General features: G+C 39.8%; 1 protein-coding gene across 1 annotated transcript; it reads right to left on the minus strand.

Annotated features, from left to right (window-relative positions):
- Positions 1-9,242: 9,242 nt before the first annotated feature.
- Positions 9,243-10,849, minus strand: LOC106081751 (segmentation protein fushi tarazu). The gene is made up of 2 exons (XM_013243937.2): positions 9,976-10,849; positions 9,243-9,823 (listed from the first exon to the last, which is right to left on the minus strand). Exons 1-2 carry the CDS (start codon positions 10,847-10,849, stop codon positions 9,243-9,245), a joined length of 1,455 nt encoding a protein of 484 aa, XP_013099391.2.
- Between the last annotated feature and the right edge of the window lie 7,263 nt (positions 10,850-18,112).

Raw genomic sequence — 18,112 nt, forward strand, 5'->3', positions numbered from 1 at the left:
ATCGCCCAAAGGATTTTTTGCACAATTTCTTCAATTACCTCCGACGAATGCATACCAGTGACAACCTCTTCTGGCATCACCTTGCCCTTTGGAAAATTTTTCGGGAAACATGTATCAACGAGTATTTCTAGTGTTTTCCTCACTAGACATTGTCCATATATTCTCTGACTTCTAAATATACGCCCGGTAATAAGTCTCGAGGCAGAATCTTCCTTATACTAGAGCCGTCAGATGTATCTTGCAACCTGCTTCGTTCCAGACTGGAGGAGGCCTAGGTAATTGCGCAAGGACATCGGAGTATCAGATCCGATACTATCCCACTCCAATTGTTGCTAGATATGCAGCTCTGCTCTTCTCCCTAGTTGACAATTACCATCACAAAGCTGTCCTTAGCGCCATTAGCATAGGTCCTTGGACCCATATTACTTTTGGGTATAGGATGCCCTCCAGGCAGCAGCAGCCTTTTGGCTGGCTGCGGAGCCATTCTCGAATCTAATCGTGTAGCCTTTGGTGAAAGCCGTTCGGCGAATCTCCCAGCCCAATTAAGAAAGTGTTTCTTCTTATCGGTGAGAGTCTTAGGATCATTCGCACAAGTCTCTCAATATACCTGAAAGCAATGCACCTCTTAGAGAGTGTATTGGTTTGCCAGAAAAGGCCGATGGCCTAGGCAAGTTATATGCACGGGAAGATAAAATTGTTTCGGCCTTGTCCTGAAAACCCGAACTGGTAGTCTTTGACAAAAGCCCCTGCTGTCCAGCAGTCTGTCGCCTAGTGGAGCCTGGCGCAGCCGCTCCACCAGTCGAGGTTTCAGTAGCAGGCAACATGCTACGGCCTGATACAACCGCAGCAGCTGTTGTGTCTTTACAGTACATTCTATACCTACTCCGGGGCTCTAGATCTGCCGCTCCACTGGAAACACAGACACAGATCATCAACCGCCTAATGGATAACAGTATCCCAGCTATTCTTGAGTGATTTAACATTTTTTTTTAATATCTGCCTATTACGAGTTACAGATAATTCCTGCGGAACCAAAGATTAAAACGTTCTATATAGGATAACCACCACTGGAAATTTTTACTGATTTCCTCGCCAGTATTTGAACCCAGGCGTTCAGCATCATAGGCGAACATGCTAACCTCTGCGCTAGGGTGGCCTCTTAGTAATTCCTCGAAATGTTGATTTAAGACCCGTGATGCAGATTTTTGTGATGGAACACATTTGTGAAGAACTATGCCATGTAAAAACTTCTCTCTCAAGAGGTGTCGCACTGCGGCACGCCGTTCGAACTCGGCTATAAAAAGAGGTCCCTTATCATTGAGATTAAAACTTGAATCGGATTGCACTCAGTGATATGTGAGAAGTTTGCCCCTGTTCCTTAGTGCAAGGTACATGGGCAAAATTTGCATTTTTACTAACATAACGCCTTTTGTTATAAACTCAATCCAATATATACATGAATTTAAATTTCCTGATCATTACATTAATCGAAATTTAATATCAATTAATAGGCTTGCGTTATTATTTTAAATAATTGTTTGTTTGTTCTTATTTAGACAATTTAGCAACACCCACTTCATGTATTTCCTAAACAAAGTTCTGGCTAATTTACAAAGTAATTTTTAATCCAAAACAAACCTTGTAAATTGTTTACTCTACTTATAAGGCTTACATCAAATAAGCCTTTCTGCTTAAAAGGATTACAAGCAACGACCGGAAAATGGAAAGTAAATCCTTTCACCGGCGTACATTAAACATTCCCTTGTAGATCTTCCTTTTCTTCCTTCAAACCATTATGTCGGACGAAGCATTTATTCTTACACATGTTGTTGTGTGTCATTTAGGAAAGGCGTTCAGTTTAAATAAACAGAGACAGGATCAGAAATATAAATCCGACTCACTTACTCTGAGCTAGGATAGTCTTCACCAAATTGAGTATTTGTGCAAATCCTTAAAGAATTCTCATAACATAGAGGTGTTTTATTGTTATGACTCGTAACTCCTTCGTTTTAGAATGAGTTGGCGAGGAAAAGACTTGAATGCTTGCCTGCCTTTGGGCTAACGTTAATCCTTCACTGTTTGCAATTTCACTAAGATTTGTACCGGACTTTGCTTGATCTGGGCTGATCCTTTTGCGAATAGTGTTGGTCAGGTAATGTACGCTGGCTGTGTGCGTAGCCATTCGTAACCTTTACTCTTTTCTAGTGTTCTCGAGACAAAACGAAGGAGTTGTAGACATTTAGCAATTGTTTTGACAAAGGCGTGTTTAATTTTGGGTATTTAAAAGGATAACTGTAAAGGATTGACTTTTTGTCCTTGACGTCTAGCAAATTTACTAAATGGTTGCAAATTTAAAAGTGCGAGTGAGCGTATGCGAATATCTTCATGGTTTTGTATGTTGGCTGTTTAAATGCGAATAAGCGTTTTCGTTATGAATATTCCGCGAATCAGCATAATGGCCAAGGTCTTTATGAGCATCACTGTGTGCACCCGAAACGGGATGAGAAAAGGATAGTTCAACTCAACCCTTAGGTCGCCTTACATATTTTGGGGAAAGGCTTGCGAGAAAAGATTTTGAACTAGGCGAACATTTAAACCGTTTATGATGCCTGTTTTTTATGGATTTCGCAAGAAGCAATTGCAGTTTATTGCAAAAGAGTTACATGAGTTTTTTTTTACGATAAGTTGAGTGTCGGCATTTCTTGGAATCGTTCATTGTAACCTAACGTAACTCTTTCGTCATTTATACGTAAATACCAATAATTTGGCTGAAGGCCTGTCTTTATGGCTTTAGGAGAATGTTTATTTTTCGTTTTGGAAAATCAACTCGTATTGATAATGAGAGTTTTGTGAATTTTTACTTTGAAGGGTTAGTTAATATTGAATTATTTTTCCTATTTTTGGAAAAAGGCTTCTTGGTAAAAGAGTCTTCCAGGAAGTATAAAAAACGAAGAGTGTATAAAAAATTCTGATTCTAAGAATGTAATGATTGACTTTTGCCGTCTCTAGAAAAGGCAACGAAGCCAAAAAGTGGTTATAGTGCGTTAAGATGGGTCGAGTCAACCCCATCACCATCGATTCTGCTATTCTATTGTTTTGAAGAATTCAAACCTCATGAATGAAGCTTCTACACGCAAAAAAAAAAAATAAAATATGTGGAATATCTTTGCGAGAAACAAATCTGTTTTATTAGTGCTATTATTACAGCAACTGGACATTTCTTTCCAGGTTTGAACTTTGATCGCTAGTTCGCTCCTGCAAACGATGCAAAAGTTTATCCGTTTATGGTAAAACCTTTAGAATCTTCGTCTGTGATAAAGGATGGCGTTTCTACGCGAAAATTCAAACATGTTTCGTTTATTTTTATACCATAGGATGGGGTATACTTATTTCGTCATTCTGTTTGTAACTCCTCGAAATATTCGTCTAAGACCCCATAAAGTATATATATTCTTGATCGGCATGACATTTTAAGCCGATCTAGGCATGTCCGTCTGTCTGTCCGTCCGTCCGTCTGTCTGTCGAAAGCACGCTAACTTTCGAAGGACTAAAGCTAGCTGCTTGAAATTTCGCACAAACACTTCTTACTAGTGTAGGTCGGTTGGGATTGTGAATGGGCTATATCGGTCCATGTTTTGATATAGCTGCCATATAAACCGATCTGGGATATTGACTTCTTAAGCCACCAGAGGGCGCAATTCTTATCCGATTTGGCTGAAATTTTGCATGAGGTGTTTTATTATCACTTCCAACAACTGTATCGAGTATGGTTCAAATCGGTCCATAACCTAATATAGCTGTCATATAAACCTATCTGGGTTTTGACTTCTTAAGCGTCTAGAGAGCGCAATTCCTATCTGATTTGGCTGAAGCTTTGCACGACGGGTTAAGTAATGACTACCAACAACTGTGCTAAGTATGGTTCAAATCGGTCCATAGCTTGATATAACCGCCATATAACAGATATTGAATTCTTGAGCCACTAGAGGGTGCAATTCTCATCTGATTTGGCTGAAATTTCTCATGACGTGTTTTGTTATGACTTCTAACAACTGTACCAAATATGTTTAAAATCGATTCATAACCTGATATAGCTGTCACATAAACCGATATGGCATCTTGATTTCTTGAGCCTCCAGAAGGCGTAATTATTATTATATGGCTGAAATTTTGTACAACGACTTCTCCCATGACCTTCAACATGCATGTAAAATATGGTCCGAATCGGTCTATAGACTCATACAGTTCCCATATAAACCGATCGCCTTATTTCACCTTAAAAGGGCGCAATTCATCAATAACTTGATATAACTCCAATATTATAGCAATTGTTTTCTTTTATCCTTTGTTTTCCTAAAAAGAGATATCGGGAAAAGAACTCGACAAATGCGATCTATAGTGGAGGGTATATAAGATTCGGCCCGGCCGAAATTTGCACGCTTTTACTTGTTCATTAATTCACCAAAGGGGGAGAGGTACCGGCGGTTCAACTATGAGAAATGGAACAAAAGCTAGCCATGAATTATGGACTGGCAGACGAGAGGCCCAGGGAAAACACGATATTGTTGAAAATGGGGGCCAAACTCCGAATCGTCCACAAAGGTTCGCCGGTGTGTCTGCCAATTGCTTTTCTGTAATCCATTCAAACCTTTCATTCCAGAGATATTCTTTCTCGTGATAAAAGAGTCTGAATTTCTCCTTTTTTGGAAAATTACGGAAAACAAGTAAAAACGTGTTAAGTTCGAACTACGGATACTCACCACCATGGATATATTAATCATCCCATTTTATTTTAATATATGGATATGGTAGTATATCCACGGTTATATAAAAAGGGCGGGTCTGGAACATATTTTTTCAGGTCCCGAGAACTTTTATATTTACAAGTCACAGTTTGAGCGAAATCAGGCACAAAATCCGCTTTTTATGGAATTAAGGAATCGGTCTATATGGCAGCTTTATCTATATGGACTGATCTGGATCATATTTGGCTCCAATGTCGGGAGGCTTAAAACAACTCTCAAATTCAAATGTCAATAAAATCGGGTAATAAATGAAGCTTTTATGGGCTCCAGACCCTTTATCGGCCGATCGGTCTATATGACAGCTATATCTAAATATAGTCCGATCTAAACCATATTTAAGTCGTATGTCGGGAAGCTAACAGCAACTCACTGATTCAAATTTCAATGATATCGGGTGATAAATGATGCTTTTTTCGCCTTCAGATCCATTATCGGCAGATCGGTCTGTATGGCAGCTATATCTAAATATAGTCCGATCTGAACCATGTTTCGGTTAGATTTCGGGAGGCCTAAAACTACCTTCTATTTCAAATTTAAGCAAAATCGGTAAAAAAAAATAAAGCATTTATGGGCTTCAGACCCTTTATCGGCAGATCGGTCTATATGGGAGCTATAACTAAATATAGTCCGATCTAACCCATATTTCAGTCGGATGTCGGAAGGCTTACAACAACTCACTCTTTCAATATTCAGCGAAATAGGGTAATATATATAGCTTTTATGGGCTTCAGAGCCTTTGTCGGCAGATTGGTCTATATGGCAGCTATATCCAAACATGGTCCGATTTGGCCCTCAAAAACTTAACCTGCGTGCAGTAAAAACACGTATCTGAGGTAAACTTCAGCTAAATATCCCAATTTTTGAAGACTGTTGAGTGATTACAACAGACAGACGGACTGACACACGGACATCATTAAATCGTTTTAGAATTTTACGACAATCCGAAAAATATGTATTTGTAGGGTCGGAAATGAATATTTCGATGTGTTGCAAACTGAATAACTAAATGAATATACCCTCTTTCCTATGGTGGTGGATATAATAAATGAAATCAATTACCAACCTAACCCGCAACCATAATGAACAAAAATATTTCGTTTATTGCAAAAGACGTTTTGTTACACGAAAAGATGATTCGGTTGATTTGTATTGCTCGTGTGCATCTTTAAGCATTGCTTACTGAGATCCAGTATATTATAACTTTTTCCCGAAATATTCTATGGAATTGAGGGTTTTATGATTTGAATTTGTTTATTAAAACCAGAAAAAGGGAGATATATCCATTGAAAAGTATATGGATCGTCTTATATAAGCATAAGAAACGTCTGTCTGTCCATGTATTTTTCTATAGAAAGAATGGATTACAATTTTTCCGATCATCTTTAAATTTGAAACAGACATTTTTTTGGGCCAGTTACAAAACCTGTTGAAATTGGAAACAAGTAGGTTAGGTTAGGTTGAAAGGATGGTGCACATATTAATCCGCCCCATGCCACTATGGACGTACACCTAAGCCAGTAATCGGCTTGTTGTGCGCTCTAAATACTTAAAGCTAACCTCGAAGAAGAACATCTAAGTTAGGAATTCCGTGCTACTTACAAATTCCTTATTTGTTTTTTTCCATACCACGTTGGTTCATGTCTGGTATCGTGCCCCTACCTAAGTCCCGGTGTCTGTTAGCCGCGAAAGCCAGGCAATGACATATGAAATCCTCCAACGTCTCATCATTTTCCCGCATGCCCTACACATGCTACCAATTGCCGCACCAATTTCACAGAAGTGAGCTCGCAGTCCTATGTTTCCCGTTTAGATGGCGAAAGCTAAACTTACCTCGATCTTACTTCGTTTCAGTAATAGCCTAACCTTCTCACGATCTGGACCTCCCCATAGGATTTTCGCCGTCCAATCGACCGTTTCGCTGTTCCACGCCCCTTAACTCGGACTTAGTCGAGCCGAAAGGCTTTGAGTTAACCAAGTTTAATATCGGCAGTCCTCTGGTCTTCACTGCCAAATCGTCTGCTTTCTAGTTCCCAGTTACTCCGCTGTGGCCCGACACCTAAAAGATGCGGATCGTGCCTTCCTTAGAGAAGGCGTTAATCTCTTTCTTACCTTCCAAGACTGTTTGTGATCTTACTGTCCTGGTTGTTATTGCTCTTATGGCAATTTTACTGTCTGTAAAGATGTTCATACTCGATGTCCTCGCGTTAGCACCACACCACTTCACGCATTCCATGATCGCCCGGATGTCCGCCTGCAAGACCATATTATGGTCCGGCAATCTAAAACAGATCTCAGTCCCTGGGTTCTCAATGTAGATCCCCAGCCCCACTATGTCCTCTAGCTTTGATCCATCTGTGTAAAATGATCTTCCAGGTGGCAATACTAGGGTTTTGTCAATCCAAGACTGTGCCGCTGTCAGCAGTGCCTCGCACTCGACCTGAAGTGAAGTCTCAGGTATCCGATCGGAAACCTTTTCCATTCCTTCCGGTTTCCTATCATCGCCTGGATTATACCGCGATGCTATAAGCTGCTCCTATCCTCTATCCATTCTCTCATCGCTTTAAGTCTCATAGCCGCTGTGGCCGAGCACTCAATCTGAATGTCTATGAGTGACCATGGTCCTCATCGCTCCGCCCATACCAAGACAGCATGTTCTATGAACTTGTTGTATTATTCTTACCATCGCAGTCCACCAAACTCCTGAGGCGTAAGTAAGTATTGGTCTTATCACGCTCCTGTAGAGCCAGCAGTGGACTATCCTCGGATTCAGGCCCCATTTCGAGCCTGCGGCCCATCTACAAGGTGCCCAATATCTGTGAGCCTTCTCGGTGCGCTTCTGAATGTCAGTTCAGTTCAATTCAGTTTCCTGTCCAAGACCATACCTAAGTATAAACGTGCTAAGTTCGGTCGGACCGAATATTGGAAAACCGTCACCATGGATCCTGCTTAAAATTTTCGCAAGCCAAACTTAGCAGGGAACCCACCACACCAAAATTATTCTGTTAAAAATTTCACAAATGAACTTAGTTGAAGGGTTAAGTTGTACTTAGCATATTAAATTTTTGAGAAATATTTAAAAAATTGGAGCTTCTAGGAGGAGTAGAAGGCTTTTCGATGGGTTTGTATGGAAGCTATTTTAAGTCTCAGCCAATTTTAAGTTTCAGCATTTTGAAATTACAATGCGATCCACCTCGCCAATGAAAACTGGGTTATTCCCAATAATAGAAACTCAAATCCATTGTCTTTCCCCCTTATGTCAGCAGGGATAACAATAATTGTCAGCATTGAGAATGAAAAATGACCAATCGAAGAGAATGGTTGGCAAAATCTACAAAATGGGGAGAGTTTGTGGACTGGACTCGCTATTTGCACATATGTTGTATTAACCAAAACACAGTAAGGAAAGTCCAATGCCAAAACGACAATGCAATATTCCCTAAAATTGTCGATACATTTACGGAAAAGTCCCCATGTTTTAGGGGATGAGAGTCAACAAACTTTACAAAATAACAGCTGTTGCACCTGGCAACTTAAAACAAAATTAAATTTCTTAAAATTTTTTTTTGTAAATCCGAAGGCATTTTTATTTAAACATAAATAATGAAAAAAAATCTATTTTAAATAATTAAATAATTTCTAAAAACTTAATACAAATTTAATACTTAGTAAAAACTCAAGTCTAATTGATAAGAAAATAATTAGTTTGTTGCTTTTGATTGTAAACTCAAATACTTTTGTTTTTGGCAAAGAAACAACGGCAGGATTTGCACTTTTCTGCAGATAGAACGAGTAAGGGATGAGAAGAGTAAATGTGGCCGTAGTAATGATGCTGTCAGGGTGATTATTGTCAACCCCAGGCTAGCTACCCAGGTCCTGCCGTGGGTATGCCTTTTACAGTTGGTTTTTTGATTTGGTCCCTTTTGTCAGCTACTCCCCGTGAACAATGCTGGCAAAACTCATAATTTATTGGTTTTGCCATAGCCATCAACATCATCAGGGCTTTGGGTGTATGCGTGTGCGTGTGCGAGTGCGTTTGTTTGACTTCCTTCCTGTGTGTTTGTGTGTCCGTCTGCTGGTTGCTTGTTTTAACATTGCCTGCTGGTTGCTGCCCTATTGGGCATATCCACCCTTGTGGCCTGTTTATAGTAAATATTGCACTGTTTGGCATTTGCGCCTGCGCACAAAACGTTCTTGCTAGCTCTTGGTCTTTTGTTTGGCGGTCTCTCATCTCGCTTAGAGTGTCTGTATATCGGTTCGGTCTTGTCCAAACCGAGTGTACACCGTGGGATGCCGCCCAGAGTGCCATAGAAGCAGCACTCTGCTGGAGTGGAGTGCAGCTCGAAAGTTACAACTATGACTTTGTTGACCATTTGCTGTGGCGTACCTTCAAATGGCAAAAAATCTGGCTTTCGTGGCTGTTTACACTTGACCAACGCTTTAGGCCAACTGATACATTGGGTTGGATCCTGCTGACATTGTGGGCTGTTGTTGCTGTGGGTAAGCAGTTTGGGCAAAATGCTGGGCAGTTGAGCTGTATTGCTGGGCATCGGCCAAATAATGGTGGGCAGCAGCAGCAGCGTTATTGTGATGAGCGTGAGCTGAGCCATCATACTGTTGTCCATAATGTTCAGGCGAGTGGTGATGATGATGTGAATGATAGGCGGCTGGGAATGCTTGAGGTCCCGCACTCAAATAGCTTGGGTAGGAGCCTGTGGCGGTATTGGCCATCGATTGATGAGCGGCCACAAAAGGCACTTGATTGTTGGCAGCCGCCTCCAAGGGCATGGTGGAATAGTTTAGGCATTGCTCCAAGGGTCCTTCTAGAGTGCGATCTTTCTTGGATTTCATGCGGCGATTTTGGAACCAAATTTTGATCTGGCGCTCTGTCAGACCCAAGGCATTGGCAATATCTATGCGTCTACGGCGGGTGATGTAGCGATTGAAATGGAATTCCTTCTCCAGTTCCAAAGTTTGATAGCGGGTGTAGGTTTGGCGAGTGCGTTTTGAGTCTTTGCAATCTGCAATAAAATTGAGGAAAAATAGATTTGTATTAGATTCCCAGAAGTTGTAAATTTTTTAGCTAAATTCTAGAAGATGAGCAGGTAGAAATATGTCCTTTATGCCCTTCATAAAATTAAGGGAAATTATGAGTTGTTTAGGGGAAACCTACCTGATGCAGGGCTGTCTTCACAATTCGACCAATGGTAGTCGCTGTTGGCGGCTGACAACATTTGATTGAATTCATGTTGTGACTCTGACGTTTGATGATTGATTTGGTTGGCGGCATGTTTGTCATTGGGCGATAGGGGTGGAGTGCTAATGCCATCCACCAACGGTGAGGGAGTGGTAGGTTGAGAAACGTTGGGTTTGAAACCTCCTGCATTGGAGGGGCCATGTGTGGTGGAGACCTTAAGGGATTGCGGTGAATAGACATCCAAGTAGTCCACATCACTACGGTTGGGTGATAAGATGGAGCTGTGTTGAGTCGAGGCAGGGGTATGGGCGGTCAAAAATTCCTGTTCATAGCTGTTGGGTGGTGTGACACTGGGCAGGGCGTTGCATTGGCTTTCGCTGGCCTTGGCGGCTGGGGCTTTCTTAACCTTTTCAAAGGTGGTGTAATAGTAGTCAGGAGAGTATTTCAATTTCTTTACTGGATTGGTCAGCAGAGCCCTTAGCTTGCTGGGTGGCTCCTCAACTTCGACTTTTACTTCGGTGGGCTTGTTCTCTTCCAATTCCACAGCTTTTCTTTTTAGTGAAACTTTGGGGGGCTCTTGGGTCTGTGCAGCTTTTTGTTGGTCTGGTGTCTGATCCAACGAACTCTGATAGTTGTAGTAGTCATTGTAAATTGATCCATCCAAGACGGGAGCTGTGTATTGGGGCACATAGTTGGGATTGTAGGTGGCCGGATTCCAAGCCTGACTGATTGTTGAACTCTGTTGCTGGTGGTGATAGTACGATGAGTTGTCATAGTATGAGCTATTGGCATAATTGTACATATTTGTGGAGTTGCTGGCAAAATCGGCATAGAAGTTTGTAGCTGCCATGATGATGCGATGAAAATGGCTCTAAGTGACTAAAATTTTGTGCGTTTCTTCTTCAAACTAAACTAAACTAGATGCGATGTATTCAGGACGACGATGTGATTGCGAATGTGCTGCTCTCTGCCAATGCCGGGCTTAATATAGCAAAAATCTCAGCCTAGCTCTGTGTACACACCACTTCGCCTCGCTCTCCAGGACCTTGTGGCACACGACCTTCCCACATTGTGTTTGGGCGATTGTTGGTGCAAAACGGCATATCACTGTTTTGCTCGTCATTGCCCATAAATATCCTTGGCATGACACTTTGACACATGCTGGGTGATCGGTGTTGTGTGTATGGCAGAAACAAAAAGGACATTTAGCTATTTTCCCCTCGCCTGCACAGGAAGAGAGTGCAATGAAAGGCTCACAAGGGAGAGTAAGGCTGAAAGAGAGCAGCAGCCGAAAGGTAGGTCAGTGTGTTTTCAAAAAAGAGGAGAAGTTTTATCCACATCTTTATCCAGTCTCCTTGCATAGCAGTCCTTGTGAGGATACCTGCTGGGCTCTTTATTACCCATATGCTTTGGCCATAAACATCACATTATCATCGCGAAATATTCCACATTCACTTCGAGGTTATCCGTCAACACTCACAACCGACTTCCCCTGCCAGCCAAGGCAATCTCACGATCTTCTCTAGTCTCTCTGGAGGAGAAATTCTCTAAGACTTTAGTTTGCATACCTCCTATGGTCTATAATTAAGATGCTCTGATGTCCCTAAGAAGGAGGCCTTGCTTGGCAATGTCATTTTTGCTGCCTATGTCTGGTGGCCTTTGTTTACAACAACAAACACACTCACTTAACTAATTGCTGTAATCATAAATACATAAAAATCTGCTCAAATAGAAGCTATGGGATAGAGTGAGGCGATCATAAAACAAAAGCTGCTTGTCCTTTAACGAAAAGTAGGCATGGTATTGTCTTAGGAAAAAGTGTAAATTCCTTTTTTGTTCTTTCTCTATCACAGCTCAGGCAAATTATCCCAAAGGCTAAAAGGACATGTTGCAAGAATTCCCTTTCTGAATTCTGAAAATTCGTAAGTTCATAAATGAAAGAAAAGCAAAGAAAAATGCTGCAGTTATAATCATTTCAACTGGTTGTTTAACTAAAAATCGCGCAATACTCGCGCACTCCTTTTGTCAGGCAACAATGGGACAGGCAGGCGTAAGGACAGAGCGACAGACATTCATACATCTTTGCTAGGCATGCGTGCCTCCCAGCCTCTTGTGTTGTTTACATAATTTTAACTCAAGGACATTCGGATATGACATCCACACCTTCTAGTCATAGCCTTATTACTTGTCGTCATTATGCGAAATCTATCACATCAATCAAGTCATAAATATATGTATTGTATAACGGTAGCAAAATATGTTTATTACAAGGATCATACTCTTACTATCCTTCCTGTATGGAGAAAGGATTAAGCAAACAAAAAGGAAGGCCCATGAGGGCTTTTAGTTTGAGTAACTTTCTTGTATTTGTGATTGTACTTCAAAAGGTATGTAAGGCGTTATCATAACTCATTCTCTCGAACTTTTGTGCATTCTTGGCACTAAAGATGTTTGTCTTGTGTATTGATTAAGTTAAAGTGAAAATTTCGTTTTATGAAAAGAAAATGCAAGTATTAGTGAATATAAGATATGATTGCCAACACCAACAGAATTAGTTTCAAAAAACTAAATTGGGTAATGATTGACTTTTCTTTAACCTCAAGAATTCAAATCAGGGGGATTGAAATTAGTAAAAGGACATATATCTACTTCACGTACTATTCGCCTTAATCGCATATGAAACAAAAACAAGATAACCAAGTAAAAGCGTGCTAAGTTCGGCAGAGCCGAATATTATATACCTTCCACCATAGATCGCATTTGTCTTTTTAGGCAAACAATGGATAAAAGAAAATAATTGCTATGTTATTGGAACAATATCAAGCAATGGTTCTCTTCGGACAATAATTGAACTGAATATTGGAGACTATAGTAGAAAATCTAGTAAGAATTGCGCACTTTAGAGGCTGAAGAAATAAAATAGGGAGATCGGCTTATAGGGGAGCTGTCATGCCATATTCGATACGTATGTTAAAGGTCATGAGAGAATCCGTTGTACAAAATCAGCCAAATCGGGTAAAACTTGCGCCCTTTAGAGGATCAAGAAGTGAAGATCCCATATTGGTTTATATGGCAGCTATATCAGGTTATGGACCGATTTGAACCATTCTTAATACAGTTGTTGGAAGCCATAACAAAACACATCGGGCAATATTTCAGCCAAATCGGACAATAAATTCGTCCCCTAGAGGCTCAAGAAGTCAAGACCCCAGATCGGTTTAAATGGCAACTATATCAGGTTATGGACCGATTTGAACTATTCTTAATACAGTTGTTGGAAGTCATAACAAAACACATCAGGCAATATTTCAGCCAAATCGGATAATAAATTCGTCCTCTAGACGCTCAAGAAGTCAATACCCCAGATCGGTTTAAATGGCAGCTATATCAGGTTATAGAACGATTTGAACTATTCTTAACACAGTTTTGCAAGTCATAACAAAACACGTCGTGCAAAATTTCAGATAAACCGGATAGGAAATGCGCACTGCAGACGCTCAAGAAGTCAAGACCCCAGATAGGTTTATATGACAGCTATATCAGGTTATGGACCGATTTCAACCATACTTAGCACAGTTATTGGAAGTCATAATTAAACACCTCATGCAAGATTTCAGTCAACTCGGATAAAAATTGTGCCCTCTAGCGGCTCAAGAAGTCAAGACCCAAGATCCGTTTACATGGCTGCTATATCAAAACGTGGACCGATATAGCCCATTTACAATCCCAACCGACCTACACTAATAAGAAGTATTTGTGCAAAATTTCAAGCAGCTAGCTTTACTCCTTCGAACGGACGGACGGACAGACGGACGGATATGGCTAGTTCGACATAAAATGTCATGACGATCAAGATCAATTGGCAACAAAGAATGGCCGTTAGCTTTATTTAACTTTCAATTAAAGTATGAAAGGGGGAGGAGGTATAAACAAGATTACCTTAAATATTATTAAAACGATATGAAATACCACGTAAACGAAATTTTCGACAAGTAAACTTCTTTTCTGCAAAGCGTTTAATTTTATTTACGGTAAAGTTAGATGTTTTTCTGCGACAAATTCTTGAAAGAATTGGTGACAAATATAGTTTTTTTTTGCACTAACAGTAGCTCTCTTTCTTGATATTTAAATGTTATTCAGTGCTTCAACTAGTTTTTGTACATTCCTTTAAATTATACCCTACACCACTACAGTGGTGCAGGGTATTATAACGTAGTGAATTTGTTTGTAACACCCAAAAGGAAGAGAGATAGATCCATTGATAAGTATACCGATCGACTCAGAATCACTTTCTGATTCGATTTAGCTATGTCCGTTTGTCTGTCCATGTTAATTTGTGTACAAAGTATAGGTCACAGTTTTCTTCCGATCGTTTTTAAATATGATACAGGCATGTTTTTCGGCCTAGAGACAAAGCCTATTGAAATTGGAAAAAATCGGTTCAGATTTGAATATAGCTCCCATATATATGTTCGTCTGATTTTCAGTAACAATGCAATAAAATGGACGTTTGTTAACCGATTCTCTCGAAATTTGGCAGGAAGGATTTTTGATGACTCTCGACATTACTGGTGAATTTCATGGAAATCGGTTCAGATTTAGATATAGATCTCATATATATATATCGCCCGATTTTAGCTTTTGGGGTAACAGCAAGCGCATTTCCGATTTTCAGTAATAATGCAATAAAATTGTCATTTGTTATCTGATTCTCTCGAAATTTGGCAGGAAGGATTTTCTTATGACTCTCGATATTAGTGGTGAATTTCATAGAAATCGGCCCAGATTTAGATACAGCTGTCATATATGTATATCGACTGATTTTCACCCCAAGAGCTACTGCAAGCTCATTGTTTGACCAATCTTGCCAAAATTTTGCACAACGTTTTCCTCGACGACGACCACATTATCTGAGAAGTTTGCTCGAAATCAGTTTCAGAATTAGATATAGCTCCTATATATATATGTTCGTCAGATTTAGGGAAATTTGCAATAATGTTGTCATTTGTCAACCGTAGTTATTCCAGTTTTGAAAATATTTGCTCGCCGAGGTCCATCAAAATTAGTTCAGAATTGGATAAAGCTCCCACATTGTACTTATAGGGTAAGTGTAGGGTATTATACAGTCAGCTCCGCCCGACTTTTGTTCCTTCCTTACTGGTTTTAAAATAGATTATGCATATTGAAAAGGATGCCAATTTTAATTTAATGTAATCCCAATTCTAACTCAAATTTGTACCAATTATAAGTAGATCTTAGTTGATAATTCAAACTGTTTCAAAGTATATTTGGATTTATTTCGATGTTATGATTCACAATTATATTGAAAGTTTCCATATTGCTCTAATAATTTTTTGTCATTGGACGTACCAATGGCGAAACTTCAAAAATTGTTAATTTCCTAGTTTACCATCCGCCCATCCAGCAAATCGCATCATATTTCGATATAACTGCTATGAGACATAAGTTATGCAATTTTCACCGGATTTTGATGAAAGGTGGTTTGCATATATACCCGAGGTGAGGGGTATCCAAAGTTCAGCCCGGCCGAACTAAACACCTTTTTACTTGTTATAGATATGATTAAGTATTTCTCATCCGTTTTTGATGAATGATTTTGTTTGGAGCCGCTTCACACTTTGTGTTTAGTTTGGTACGCCCCTGTAGATGAATTAGTAACAAACTCGAATTACCCATGAAAGGGTTGTTGGTTCGTTTCTCAGCAGAGACTTTAGTCTCTCGCTACAGTGGTATAGCGATGTACATACATTGCCTAAATGAGTTTGATTTTACACTTTATCTTGAACGTCACATAGGTCATTCCTTGGATACTGCTTGTGGCCACATTTCCGATCTTAGCCTCATAAAAACCGTTCTTTCAAATTGGCTTCTAGAGGGTACAGCAAGCGTATTTTCCTTCTAAATTTGATAAGGTTGGAACTGCGGGAAATATTACAAAATTCACCCCAGCCGAACTTAAGGCCCAAATAGTTTTAAATGCTGAACTCTCTCAGTTTACATATGCCACCAAAAATTTTCGAAAACTGAAATAGTAGAGAAAACTTAACGCACTGATATCACTCAATTAAATAAATGCAACAACAATAACATCCAACAGCCCACAACACCATGCCTGTGCCCACCCAATGAAAGCTAAATCTCCCCTATGTAGACAATCAAAAACTACACAAGAATATTTTTCACTAGACTTCAATAGAGAAAGAGGAAAAAAAGGCTGTGTAAAAACTGTCAACCCAAAAGCGGTAAAAGTCATAAATTTTGCAACAGTTTCAGTCTTTGTGTTGTTGTTTAATTCACAGGAAAAATGCGAGCAAATGCAACTACTCACATGTATTTGCAACGAAATCCAAAAGGACAACAGCAATACAAAGGGATAATGCACACATGGCTGTTTGGTGCCCAAAATTTTAGACACAGTTTATAGAGGTATAGGGGTGGGTGGAGATGACAATGAACAGAACATTTCACTCAATTTTTTTTTTGGAAAAACTGAAATTTCGGCATTTGGCTAAAATAACCTTAAAACAAATATATATATTTTTGGCTGGACATAGTATAGATAAGTATTTATTTCTCCAAGAGGAAAGCCGAAAATCCCATAGTGGGTTTTATACAATTGACTTTGGAGGATTAACAAATGTCACAAAATCAATCAATTATCAAAGAGAGTCATTTGAGTTATTTATTATCCCTATTTGTTGGCCAGATAAGTTTTACTACTAAGTAAATTAAGTTTGAAGAAATAATAAGCAGGGGAAAAACATAATTGAGTCCTAATTATTTACCATTTAAGCTTAACCCTCTTACTATACTACACTTTTGAAATCTCAAGTCCTACTTATATATTGTTGGTTAAGGAAAAAATCGTGCAATATCGAATTTAAATGGTCCTAAAGGATACTAAATAACCAACCTAACCTTATCAGATCAAGATTAAGTTAGGTAAGTTTTATGTGGCAGTCTACCATCAGACTCACTTAAACGTTAGGTTAGGTAGGTAAAGCAGACTCACTTAGACGTTTTCGTCCATTGTGATAAATCAGGAACAGAAGAAGGAAGATACCTTCTAGTTCCTACCTACAAATGTTCACATTCGCTAAATCAGACAGGTTCTCAAAGAAATGAGAACCTAAAGTAGAACTCCTTCTAACTGCTAGTGCGGGACACACACACAGAAGGTATTCTATAGTCTCTTCTTCTTCTTCGATGTCCTCACAGCTTCTGCAAAAGTCGTTGCTGGCAACCTGTCAGCAAGTTTTCCGATTAGACAGTGACCTGTCACGACGGATACAATGACTGAGACGTCTGTTCTAGCCAATGACAGCAAAGCAGTAGACTTCTTAAAGTCTACATTAGCCCACATAGTTTTGGAATGCTCACAGCCCCCTCTTTGTGACCATCTATCTATCATTCGTTGTCTTTCGGGTCTGGTCCAGAAAACTTAGCTTACATGTCGCTAAAGGTTTATCCACAGATTCCAGTATCCCTGGAATGTGTAGGGTAGTTCCTAGTCTCGCAAGCTCATCCGCTTTACAATTCCCTGGGACATCTCGGTGGCCCGGCACCCAGATCAGGTGAATTTTGAACTGTTCAGCCATCTCGTTGAGAAATCTGCGACAGTCGAGAGTGGTTTTTTTTGTTCAGAAATACGTTCTCCAGGGATTTAATGGCTGCCTAGCTGTCTGAGAACATATTTATGCCAATTGTCGTAATGACATTATATCTTAGCCACTCCACCACTTCCTTAATTGCAAGGATCTCTGCTTGATACACACTGCAGTGGTCGGATAACCTTTTCGATATGACCCGTTGTCGATCTTTAGAGTACACCCAAAGCCCACCTGGTCGTTTAGTTTGGAACTATCCGTATAGAAGTCTATGTAACTTATGTTACCAGGGATATCGTAGATCCAATCGGTTCTATCAAGAATAGTTGTACAGTACTTTTTATCAAAAAGCGGTTCGGATATTGTATCAAGATTAACACAGTGTCCGTAGCCGCCACATGAGCAATGAGAAAGCTCCCTTAACTTCACGGCAGTGGTCGCAGCAATTTGGGTAGCCACAGTGTCCAGAGGCATAAGATGTAGCA

Source organism: Stomoxys calcitrans, chromosome 2 (assembly GCF_963082655.1).
Source record: "Stomoxys calcitrans chromosome 2, idStoCalc2.1, whole genome shotgun sequence".
NCBI classification, from domain to species: domain Eukaryota; kingdom Metazoa; phylum Arthropoda; class Insecta; order Diptera; family Muscidae; genus Stomoxys; species Stomoxys calcitrans.